Genomic DNA, 12,724 nt, shown 5'->3' with positions numbered 1-12,724 from the left:
TGAAATCTATTACAAGATAAGATTCTCTGAAAGAATATATTTTTCCTTTGTTTATGGAATTTGTGCTGTAGTTGAACAGGATTCTTGATTAGGAACCCAAACTGAGCTGCTTTTTTCCTTGCAGAGAGGTGATAAAATGACCTGGGAGGAAGTGACCAGCATTACTAAACAAGCTGATTTTAACTGCAATGGCAAACTTGACTACAACAAGGTATGGCCAAGAGTGATGTTTGTTCTTGTGTTATTGACAATATGAACATTAGTGATGCCCTTACCCCAGGATTGTAAATTTTCAACCGAATAAACAGCCCACAAAAACTTGGACATAAATATGGTTTCATAGGAGGAAAGCTGGTAAGAATCCTATTAAAAATCAGTCTTCCAATATCTAGAAAGGAAGAGTTGAAAGTCACACTTAATTTTTAGTGTGATTTTTGAAGGAGGTCAATATTTGGACCTCCTTGTTGAATTGTGGCTGCATTTTACTGTGATACTTGAGTGGTTGTCCTGATTAATGAAAATTAAAATTATATTGGGCTTGAAGAGGAAGTGCATTCTATTTGCTGAGCTGTGCTTTCCTTGCTAATGCTATATTTTACTCCTTAAAACCTTTGGAGAAATGTAACCTGGTAAGTGAAATATTTTTTTATCCTTTCCAGTTCTGTGAGCTGTACCTGAGCACCAGTGAGCAATGCTGCAAAGCTGCCAGGAACAGGCTGGAAATTGACCCTCGACTGAGGCAGCAGCACTTTGGGAATCAAAGTGAAAATTTCCCTGAAGGGATCACACTGCCAGTGTCAAAACCATCCCCGAGGGTCTCCAGGAAAACTGATCACAAACTGGTCAGAGGTATTGAAATTTCTTATATTTTATATTTTCCTTCTGTTGGAGATGAAGCTCTGGCTCAATGAGCAGTTGAGTTTTTGTTTAGTTTTTCTCAGATTACTGAAGATTTTATTGATGAATATAATTTCTACTGCAACAATCACATCAATATATCAGTAAAATATATTCAAATGGCTGCATCTGTGAAACTCAGATTCCTAAGGCTGGATTCTGTTGATTTTCATGTGACACAGTCCAGAGGGAAGACAGAAAATGAATGCTCAGGTGTTGTAATTGGCAAATTACTATATAATGTTGCTCAGGTTTGCAATAGGCAAATTATTTATTTCCTTCCTAGATCAGAGATGAAACCCTAAACTTTTCTCAGTAAGCTGTGGGTTTGTTTCAATTATTGAGGCTGCTTTTCAAGCACAATTAGTAAGTTGTGGGCAGTTTAATGTCCTTCCTGAAGTTACAAAGACACTACAAAACCTTCTCAATCTGGAGAAGCTCCACAGGGAACAGACTGCAGAGGCACCAAGTATAAAATTTTGGGATGTAGTTTGTGCTGTTCCAAGTTGCTTCAAATCACAGAGGTGCAAAAATGACACAACAGTGATGAAGGGAAGTCCTCTGATGGAATTCTTGTCATCCAGTTTTCTTTGTGCTTCTAAATGCAAGGTTTATGGTAAATAGCACTAGGAAAGGGTTGAAATAATGAAACTGTAATTAAATATCTCTGTTTATAGGTGACAGCAGAGCTCCTTCAAGACCTTCATCAGCTCAAAGCAGCAAAGCTTCCACCTCCACCACTGTCTCTGTGGGTGCCAGCAGCAGCAGGAACACAAAGCTGATTATTGAGCCTGACACAATGAAGGTATCACACTGAAATGATGGTGTTTTCCTCCAGGCACCTGTGTTATTGCATTTTAAAGAAGCTAAAAATCAGAGAAAAATGGTGTCTTATGTTTTATTAACAGTTTGTCAAGGGCAGCTATAAACTACTGAAAGCTTTCTTGATACGTATTATTATTAACATTTTTATATTCTGTTGGTTTTGCTGACAAAAAGTTATTGGAAATAATTTTTCAGGTGTGAAGGTTTAATAGAACAAAATATGTTTTTAATAAATGAAACCACTGTTGGAGAAAACAGTTAATGACTTCTTGAGAAATTTAAAATTGAATAATTTATTAGGTTGGTGAGAACTTTAAATGCTTAAGTAGTCTGAAAGATTGTGTATCATAAACCTTTGCATGAAAGGTAATTGGAAATAAATAACAGATCTGTGAGCATATTCAGTTTCTTGGGCATTGCTTGTTAAATAGATGCTATAACCTGAAAATATTGATTTTTAGTTAGACTAATATGTTCTATCAGTATTTTCTTTTAAATAAATCACTCATTCAATACAAATTCCTGGGGGAGAGAGACAACAAAGTCACTTTGCTAAGTCAATATTTGTAGAGTGTTAATATTGATCTTTTTCCCTTTGTTTTCCCTTTCTTGACTGAACCTTTACTAGTTTTCTTTCAACAGAAAATAATAGCTGTAGAAATAGAAAACATTAACTGGGAACTGCTGGGATACATTAAAAATGTGCACCTGGAGACTCCTGTATAAAAGGGAAAAAATGGTTCTGACCACACAGTGTAACTGCTGCTGGAAAACAGAACTGATTGTCCTCAGGAGCTGCATTTTTGTTTCAAATAACAACTCTGGATTTGTTATTGAACTCTGAAGTCCTTTATATCTTCCCCACTGCTATACAGTGACATTTGTTCTATATTAAAATTTCCAAACATCATCTCCCAGGGGTTCTGTGCAGTCTGTTTAGGTAGCTGGACCTCCATGCAATTTAACCTGCCATCTCACCTTGTTCAAACATGATGTGGGGTGTATAAAACCAGCACATACTTTCCCAAGATTGCATTTTTTTCTTTCTACAAGCCAGTAAAAAATGACTGAAAAAAAAAGGTATTGATTAGTGTTGCTTGGCATCATCCAAAACCTGAAATAAATCCATTATTTCCTATTAATTAAACATTCCCTATTAATAAAAATTAATTATATATTAATTATATTAATATTAACATATAATATTATATATAATCAACATATTATAAATTAAATATTTCCTGTTAATAAGCTATTAATTATTTTAAACTTCATTTTGCACAATGCAAGCTCTGCCAGAATCAATTAATAAATACCAATGAATTTATCTGTGGTGTGAATCAGAATCCACCACCCCAAAATTCTTTTTATTTGTCTTATATCCAAGAATTTTATTCTATATTTTTGCTGCTCACCTGTCTTTTTGTTTCAGTAAGAAAATATTGCCCTCAGGAGCAACACCAACTTTACATTTCTGTCAGAGGAAAACCATGAAAGTCAGAACATGGTGAAATGTCTAAAACGAAAAACCCTTAGAAAATTGTTCTCCATCACTGCTTTTTATTAGGAATTATGCATCAATATGTGGATATTTTCCATGTTAGCTTAAATGTCAATAGCAGTGACCAGCAGCAGGTAGTGCCTAACATTTCTTTCCAACTAAAATTTCTAACACGACATTTCTTACTTCAGCTACAAATTAGCAACTTCTGCTCTGTTTTGAAGTGGCAGAGGAAAATCCAATCAGAAAATCCTCCTTTAGCTTCCCAATTTTACATACATGTTTGGAATTTGATAATTTAGGATTTCTAGCACCACCTTATGCTCTCTGCCAGAGTAACAGGATTTGACTTCCTAAAAGGAAAGGATAAGGATAAGGTTTTTGTCCAACAGTTTTGGCAGGTATCAAGCTTGGAGCAAACAACCAGTTATTTCAGATGTGTCAAGTTTGAAGAAAAAAAAAAAAATCCATTTTTAAAATTTCCTTTTAGACGAAGTTGGGAGTTATGAAGTGTTGGAATAACCAGTTTAGGACTAGCAGTGGAAATGATCCAAGAGGCTGAGCTCCATGCTGGAATTCTGTCACTGACTCATGGTAATCCCAGCTCCCATTATCCACTTTTTGACTGACACAACCCCAGCTGCTGCTCCACATTCAACCCTCACCATTAAATCCCAGGAATATGTTGTCTCTGATCACTTTTTTCCTAATTATTTTTTATTATTAGTCCCCTTTTTCCTTGTCCTGCCACTACAAATCCAGTTTCATGGATAAAGAGGAAGGATTATATTTTTTATTTTATTTTATTTTTATTTTTTATTTTATTATAAATTTTTTATTATTATAAAATGATTGGCTGGATTTGTTAATTAGGTTTATTCTGCTCCATAAAAGCTGGCCAGGGGCTGATCTCTGGCTCCATGCTCCAGAAATAGCTGCACTTAAAGATTATCCCAAACAACTTCTCCAGCAGGTTGTGCCCACAATGAAAAGATTATGGGAAATTGTAAGAGGGGAGGGACTTGGATAGCAGTGGATTGGACATCCCACTTTATTTTTAATTAATCTTTGTCTTTTCCACTGCCAATTTACTTTGAAAGTCTTTTAAAACTTCTTGAGCAAAATCTTAATTAAAAAAAAAAAAATTCCAAGCCTCCAAAGAAGAGCAGAAAGGGAGTTGCAAATAATATCTGTATTTAAATTAATCCATGCTGTCATCTGTTTGCAAATATAATTAGCAGAATCTTTCTGGCAATTCCAATTTAATTTTTAGCTATAGGAGCATTGGGGTAATCTCTCTGCTTTTCAGGCATTTTCACAAGTGAAGCAATGTTACTTTGCAAAATTTGTCTACAAAAAGGACTATTTGGGATTTTTTTTTTTAATAAAAGTATATTGATGCTGTATCTCGTGGTGTGTTTTATGCAGGGTTTATTCAATAATCAAATTAATTAGCATTTCAGAGAAAGCACTTTTATCTTCATCCAAATGAAGAAAACCCTTAATGTTTGCTTGGTTTCCAGGAATGGCAATGTGCACAATCCAAAGGCTGCTTCTACCTGGAGGAAAATGGGGAAATCATCAGTCACAAGTACAGGCTGCACTTACCCCAAAGATCTGCACTTTGTATCACCATCAAACCTTTCAGTATCCCCCAGGCAGAAGGTGAGTGATTTTATATTTGATTTTCTTCTTAAAAAGAGCTGGTGGCTTGGAGATTTACCATGGAGCTTTATCCAGTTGCTACATTGGAATTATTTTTTCCCCTAAGTAGAATATTCCCTTTTTAATCCCATAAAACAGGAGCCTTTTAACCCCAAAATTGTTTTAAAGTCACCTAGGCTGACTTTTTAAACAAATTTGTGTGGTGTGTAACCATTCCTTGAGATTCTTGACCCTTAATGATAGAACTATTTTATCAATAAGTCTTAATGATAAAATTAATTATCTGTAAGACAAGGCTTGGAACAATTTACCTGCTTGGCCTAAACAGGAAGAAAATCCCAATAGCATAAAATAGTTTTTTTTTTCCATTTTTCATCACCAAAGATCAATAAATACCATGGGACTTTCTATTTTGAGACGCAAATAAAATTATTATTATTATTATTATTATTATTATTATTATTATTATTATTGTGGTGTTGTTGTTGTTATCGTTATTATTATTGTTATTATCATTATTATTATCGTTGTTATTATTATTAATGATAATAATTTTTGGGGATATTTTTATTTTTAGGAAAATCTTGTCGCTGGTTGTCAGTGGATACAGCTTTGTTTATTCTGAAGGAAAATGAAATCCAAGAGAATTTACAACTTGTGAGCTTTACTGAACTCCAAAACAAAGAGGTTAGAGATTTCTGGTGTATTCCTATTTTAATTGTTATTTTTTAGTGTGTGTGTTAATGCTGGAGGTGTGAATTCCAGGGGTTTGGAAGGAATTCCAGCTGTACCCAGAATTGCTGAGTTGCTGGGTGTGTTTACAGCTACTATGTAAAAAGTTGTGTTTCTGCACCTTCAAACACAACATTTCCAAGGCAAAATTTGTTTAAATTTCTTTGAATTTTCTTTCTCCTTGCCATTTGAACTTCATAGTGCACAGAATATTCTTTTCCTGTGGCAGAAATAAGACAGCATGAACTTATTTTTCCTCTCTTCTCTCATCTCTCATCTCTCTCCTGTCTGTTTTTCTAACTTTTATTCTAAGAGATTCACTGTTTTTTCATCTTTAAAGTGGCATCACACAGCCATTTTTTAAAGAAGAGAACCCAGCATTCACAGTGTTTTCAAGTAATTAATCACTTTTGTATGAATATTACTGGCAACAAAGAAAGGCATCATTTGAGAAGTTCTTACAAACTTTTCTGTCTTCCTTTAAGAGCAGATGTTTGGCTGGAGAGGGGAGCTTGGATCTGGGGTTTACTGGCTGCTCCCTTTCACAACTGGCTGCAGGCTGAGGAAGGAAAAAACCGAAATTACTGGAGAAGCCAAACTGGTCTGGAGGGATGAAGATGGAGAACTGACTCTCACCAATGAATTCCAGTGAGTTTTATTCTCATATATAGGAACAAAAATCTTTTCCAGCTAAAATGTGTTTTTTTAAGTCTGGCTTTTCCTGAAGTACTCTTTGTACAGAATAATCTCTAACAGACTGAACAGTTCTTGGCAATGTTATGAGACAGTAAAACGAAGTGGAAGCCTTTGGAAATAGTTTGGCCTTTTTCATCCCTCAGAGCAGCTTTGTTGGATATATTTGAAACAATTGATTTGGATGGGAATGGCCACCTGAGTCTGGAGGAGTACAACTTCTTTGAGCTGAGGACTAGTGGGGAGAAGTGTGACCAGGAAGCCTGGGCTGTGTGTAAGGGTAAGTTCATGACTATGGTACAGCTAATTAAGGCTATCAGTTAATTTCTCAGCTGGATAGCCCTGGGTATTATGTACCTATTCCAAGAACATGTATAGATCTTTTTCTCTTCTTCCTTTCTTTTTCTTTTTTTCCAGTCTCCTGTCCTTTGCTTTGCTTCATTCTGCTGTGTGTGCCACTGATCCTCTGCTGAGAAAATTCTTCCCCTTCCTAATTGTTTTATAGCTGCCAAAACCTACAGGGTTTGTAATCCTGGATCATATGGGGAAGGAAACTGTCACAGGTATTTGTTTAATCCATCTCCTTTGTGCAGTTTGGGCTGCTTTTTTTATCTCACAAAGTGTGGAGAGGGACATTTAATTAGTGTGGATCTGATGCTACCAATTGGCATCCAGAGTTTTTGTGGGTTGCCAGTGTCTCCTTTTATAATTCCATGTCATGTTTGACATAATTCCTTTGGAGGCTGTGGCACATTGTCCAAAATACTTGAAAATTGCCAAGCCCTATTAATTATCTCTTCCCAAAACACTCTGAGATACCAGAATTTTTCCTAATTGATAGAAAACTCCTACAAAAATACATTTCTAGGGCTGAATTTCTCTTCTGATGCCTGAATGTGCTTTTCCACACTTGATGGCTTTGTCAGGGTGGTAAAAGTAGGAGGGGTGGAAATGTCTGAATAAATAAGGGAGGAAGGAGGAGAAGCTGGGGAATGTTTCACCAGGTCATCAATCAGAGGAAGGGTTCACAAAAATATCATCCATCTTGACACCAAAGTTCAAGCCATTTATTACAGCATCTGTACCTTTGGATAGATTTATTAAATTGGTAATCCCTTTTTAATAATATATAGTAAAGATTTAGCATTGTTATGAAGATGAGAAAACCATTTTTAAAAGTCCCTGACATGAGGACATTTCAATTATGTGTTTGCTGACATTAGAGTGGTGGATCTATGATATTCTCTCTAAAGAGGGATGTTAGGATTACTGGAATTTTATTGCTTTTTAGGAACTAAGTAAATCATTTCTGTATCAAGGACCTGAAGTATTTCAAGGTGCTGGCTCCAGTTGGTTTTCATTTCCCATTCCTAAAATACCCCATTCTGCAAAGCTCAACCACAACCTTTTAGGGAAAAAAAAAATCAATATGAATTATTTTTGTTTTGAAATCCCCCTTCTTTGGGGTTATCTAATATTTGCAAGCATTATGCCAAATCCACAGGGGAGCTCTGCAAACAACACATGCCTGGTCAAGGACATTCTTTCCCAAATATTTTTGGGGATCCTGAGGCTTTAAGTTGGCTCCATCTTTTCAACTTTTAACAGGAGGGGGATTTTGCCTTTGGAAGGATAAAGATGTTTGCAGAGAGAACAGATTTTTAAGTGCTGCTTTTATTCCTTTAAACAGAAAATTTTGAGATGAAGAAGAATGAACTAACAAGACAAGGATTTCTGGATTTGAATCTCATGGAAGCCAATGACCGGGATGGGGATCCTTGGGACCTTTGGGTCACTTTGTTGTCCCTGGGCTACAACAAAGCCTTGGAAATGACAGAGGTAGGAGAGGCACAAAAGAGCAAAAATCCCTGTACATTTGACTGCTGCAGTCTTTGTGCCTGCCACCAACTGACTGCAGGAGAGCAGGGACCCACTGCCACCATCCAGGGCTGTCACTGTCACTGTCCTGATTCCTAGAATAGCATTTGGATCTTCTGAAAAAAGTAATTTTCCTTTGCTAGAGAAAGCCAGGACGTTAAAGAGGAAGGAATTTTGGATTGTATCTGTTAAAAGGATCCATGCACTCTGGTGGTGGGGAGTGATAGGAAGATAAGCATGGTAAACTGTGACCTGTCAGCAAATTTAGAAAAAACAGGACTTTTTCTCCTTTAAAAAGTCAATTTTGTGGCCTAAACCACAATAGAAGTGAATAAAGATCATTTTTTTTCCATGGGACTCAGAATTCCTAGTTTCCAGACATAACAATTTCTGTTATTGTTGCCTTTCACAACAGTGTCTGAAGGGGTTCAACACAAAATTTTAATGCTTCATTAAAATCTTAGGGTTTGGGTCACGCATTGTTTACTTTGCAGGAGCAGGGATTATTTCTCTGATGTTACTGTGCACTTACAGATTTTAAAAATTATTTATTTGTTTTTATATTGTGAAATACATATTACATATTTCTGATGTCAATAATTTTTTCTAAAGAAAAATTATTATTATTATTCTCTTTTATTAAGAGAAAAAATTATGAAAAATTAAAGCATTAAATATACAGATAATTAAATCATTCCATTCCCAGGAAAAGCAGATTTTTAGGATCACAGTGTGATAATATTACTTAATTTTGTTAAACAGGTTAATGTAGTCAGTATATAAAATATATCAAGACCTAAAAATAGTCAGTATGAGATATATCAATTGCCTCTCAGTGAAAATTTTGGGGTGATGCTGAAGGATTTAAGGATGAGCCTTTTTCCTCTGACTTGTGGTTGGCAGAGCCCGTGCAAGGCTGTTTTTCTGCATTTCAGCCACAAGAGAGAGCCCTCCTCCAAAAAAGAGCATTTTGAGGAGGTTCTTCTCCAGTTAGGAGTTTCAGGAAGGTGTTTTGTGCCTTATTCCAGCTGTGGTTTCTGGCTCCAGCCTTTGCTTCCCAAAGGACAGCACAGCTCTCAAATGGTTCTGTAACGAATCTAAAAATCTCCAGCTGTTAACTCGTGTCTCTCACTTAGCTCTTTAATTCCTTGATTTCAAATAATTTCAAATTGATGTTTTGGGAGCACTGAGACAGAATTTGAGAAATCCTGGTGGATTCCAACAGCCTTTGGGAGGGAATTGAGGTGCTGGGACCGAGTCTGAGAAAATACAAACCCCTGGTTGTTACACCAGGAGTAAAATGTAGCCCAGAGACTCCCAGAGTGTTCAATGCAACATTGCAGAGGTGTTAAATCTCTCTGGGGTGGCACAAACAGCAACAGTGTGGCAGGTTTATTTCAGACACCGGAATGCATTCAGATTTTCATCTTAATTCCTGGACATTTTGCTGTCTAAGGAAGGGTTTACTGTGTTGAACTATGTCAAGTGTACTGGGAATGGCATGAAAATCCACTTGTCCTGGGCTTTCATTTGGTGTAAAAGATTCCCACAGCTCACAGTTTATAATATTAAATATTCAGGAAAATATTTATACCTGGGTCATTCTAGTTCAAATATGAAAACACTTAGGGGCTGTGGGTGAAAATCTGAGGGGGAAAAACTACAGCTGGAGTGATGCCAAAACTCATCTTCTTCACTGCAGGCCTGCCCCTTTGTCATTGACATCTGTGCAGAGAGGTGCAAACCCAGAATTAAAGCCATTTCCCTGGAGGCAGGGGGCTCCCAGCTCAGCAGGGCTGTCTGCAGGTCTGTGGTTCAGAAAGGAGAGGCCAAAGTGCTGCATGGCTCTGAGAACATCTTCATCTACACCTACAGATCAGGCAGCAGAATCACCTCTGTGATTGAAAATAAGGTACTTTGTGTTAATGTCTATTATTGCTCCTCCTCCTTCCTTGGGTCCCATTTGAGAATTGCTGTTCCTGAAAGCAGTTTTTTTTTGTCTGTTTCATTAAAAATCCACTGCCTGATGTGCTCCTTGTGACTTCAGAAGAGCCTGGGTCAGTGCTCCTGGAAGGGGCAGATTGTTATAATCAGGCAAGCAGTTCTAACTACCATATAGAAACTGAGTATTTTTGGTGTTCACATCCCAATTTTTCAATATTTTGGCACAGTGTCATCATCATATGAGGAAACAAGCACTAACAGCAGGAAATGCAATTAGACAAAGAGAAAAGATCACAGCATTTACACTGCTGAATATTTTCAGTGTCCATAAGAAAGTCAAAGAGCAGTGATTTTTTAGGAGTGTGTTATGGATGAGTTTTCACCTGATTCTTCTTCCAGGTGTGCTTTATTAGTAATTCAAGCTGAAAGCTGTAAATCCAAGTAAAAGTGGTTGGTGAGATTTTAAACTTTTTTCCATATATCACAATTAATGTTTTCAGTTTCCTTTATGTAAGTACATAAACACAGCAGACTAAGATGTTAAACTTCAGATGCTTTAAATCTTAACAGATCACAGCAAGAAGTGTATTTTTAAATGTCCAGACATTCAAAAGGGGGTGGATTGGGGGGCTAATATTAGGACTGGATGCTGAGGCTCCTGGAACTCTGGATTTGGCTTTGCACTTCGCCCTTTAGGGTGGATATTGCAGAGTTATTTTTATGTTTGGGGATATGTCAGAGAAGGAGATCAGGGCTGCACTGATCCAACTGGATGCTCTCTGCTCCAGATCTCTGCCCACTCTGTTTACACCACTTGGGTTTGGTTTCCAGGTCGCACCAAACTGGGTGGGAATGCTGGGGAAGCTCCACGGGGGGAATCTGGACAGGCTGGGAAGATGCTTCAAGGCCAGGTTTTATCTTCACAAGTCCTTGTGTTGTTTCAATATATCTTAAATTACTTTTGACCATGACTGTGGTGCTAAGGTGCATTTGAAACTGTTACTCTTCAAAGAGTATCTGTTATTCTTCAAAGAGTATCTGTTACTCTTCAGAGTATCCATTAAGCATTTCCATCCCTAAAAGACAGCAAGGTCACAGGAAATCCAAGGAGTGTGCAGTTGTTACACAAAGAACAGACACTTAACCAGGAATGTCTAATGGTTCCTTCATGTTTTTTCACCTGCAGTCTGAAAATAAAGTGATAATTCATGTCAACAATGAGCAGAGTAAGAACTGCGTGAACAATAGAGGACTGACAGTTTTTGCTGTGGAGGTGGCTCCAAAATCCATGATGGTAAGGCTTTTTATTGCTTAGCCAACTTTACAGAAAATCATGTGACATCTTTACATTTTCTTTTTGTAGGGCTTTTATCATGATAATGAGCATGTGAACAGTGGCATCTTCTGACCAGAACAGATTAGATGCACTTTTTGTTATTTCAAAGCTGATAATGTATTTAGTGTATCCCTGTTTTCCTGTGCTGTTTCCTATAAAAATCCATAACCCACTTTTTCATACATGGGCCTGCTTCACTTGTCCATTCTATACATGCACCATTCACTAATATTTTTAATACTCTTTTTCTAAGGCTGTATTTTATTTCTTTTCTACTTAGCAATTTTTAATCTCATGTATTGATGCCTGTGAGAACAGACCAAGCATGCACTAATCAGAAAGAAAAATAAATATATTGCAGTCCTTGTTCACACTGTGCTTTGCTGGTGGTGAACTTTTGTTAAACTTGATTTAGGGATCAAGTCTCATGTTAACCATGAGACAATTTGATTGCTGAGCCCTGCTGCAGAGCTGGGCAGGCTTTAGTGACAATTCCAAATGAGGGTCCTGAGGGATGGAATGAGCTAGAAAATACATTACAAATTCAGATGTTGTTTTTCTTCATTTATTTATTAATAACCCCCTGGTTTTCTTTTTCCGAAAGTACACTTTATTTGTCTGAAAGCAGAGGCATCCAAGCTATTTTATATTTCCCAGCTTTCCAGGGTGGATTCATTCAAACCTGTAGTAAAAAGACCAGTCCCATGACACAGGCAAGGCTGAATCATATTTAAATTGCTGCTGACACTTTGAATATCTATTGCCTGATCCTCTAAGGTGGTTTTCAATTGAATTTAGGCTTCATTCAGTATAGACTATAAGCTTAGTCTTTATGGATATTTGCTGTTACATTCAGGAGTAATTTTTTAATATCCGTCAGTATAGATAATGAATATTCATCATTTAATGACACCAGTACTGAACATTTTGTTTCCACAGCACATTGGATAACAGTTTTCCAGCAAAGAGAATTCTCTTTCACCTCTGCTTTCTCTTGTGCCAGGTCTCTCAGCATGTGATGGCCCTGAATGAGCAGGAAGAGTGGATTTACAGCTGTGTGCACTCCCTTGTATGTTAAACCTCCCAGAGCCAGGGCTGGGAGCAGCCACACTCAGCCAGGATTAGCTTTGGGCAGCTTTTAGACAATTTATAGTCTTGTCCTTCTCAAAAAGCTGGCATACATTTATATTTCTTGATGATTTTGGCATGAAAACAATGAGGCACAATAAAAACTAGTACTGTTCAGTAATCCA

At 37.0% G+C, this 12,724-nt stretch overlaps 1 protein-coding gene across 1 annotated transcript in view; it reads left to right on the top strand.

The window, feature by feature from the left end:
* EFCAB7 (EF-hand calcium binding domain 7) overlaps positions 1-12,724 on the top strand; it is a 19,204-nt gene extending 6,480 nt beyond the window's left edge. Inside the window, exons 4-14 of the mRNA XM_077785316.1 lie at positions 125-211; positions 660-849; positions 1,575-1,702; positions 4,747-4,888; positions 5,466-5,575; positions 6,111-6,268; positions 6,460-6,593; positions 8,004-8,152; positions 9,894-10,103; positions 11,322-11,429; positions 12,475-12,724. Of these exons, the coding sequence (XP_077641442.1) occupies positions 125-211; positions 660-849; positions 1,575-1,702; positions 4,747-4,888; positions 5,466-5,575; positions 6,111-6,268; positions 6,460-6,593; positions 8,004-8,152; positions 9,894-10,103; positions 11,322-11,429; positions 12,475-12,549 (1,491 nt within the window). The 3' untranslated portion in view covers positions 12,550-12,724. The remainder of the gene's footprint in view (positions 1-124; positions 212-659; positions 850-1,574; positions 1,703-4,746; positions 4,889-5,465; positions 5,576-6,110; positions 6,269-6,459; positions 6,594-8,003; positions 8,153-9,893; positions 10,104-11,321; positions 11,430-12,474) is intronic.

Source organism: Lonchura striata, chromosome 9, assembly GCF_046129695.1.
Source record: "Lonchura striata isolate bLonStr1 chromosome 9, bLonStr1.mat, whole genome shotgun sequence".
Lineage (NCBI taxonomy): Eukaryota > Metazoa > Chordata > Aves > Passeriformes > Estrildidae > Lonchura > Lonchura striata.
This window is presented reverse-complemented; position numbering and strand designations above follow the sequence as displayed.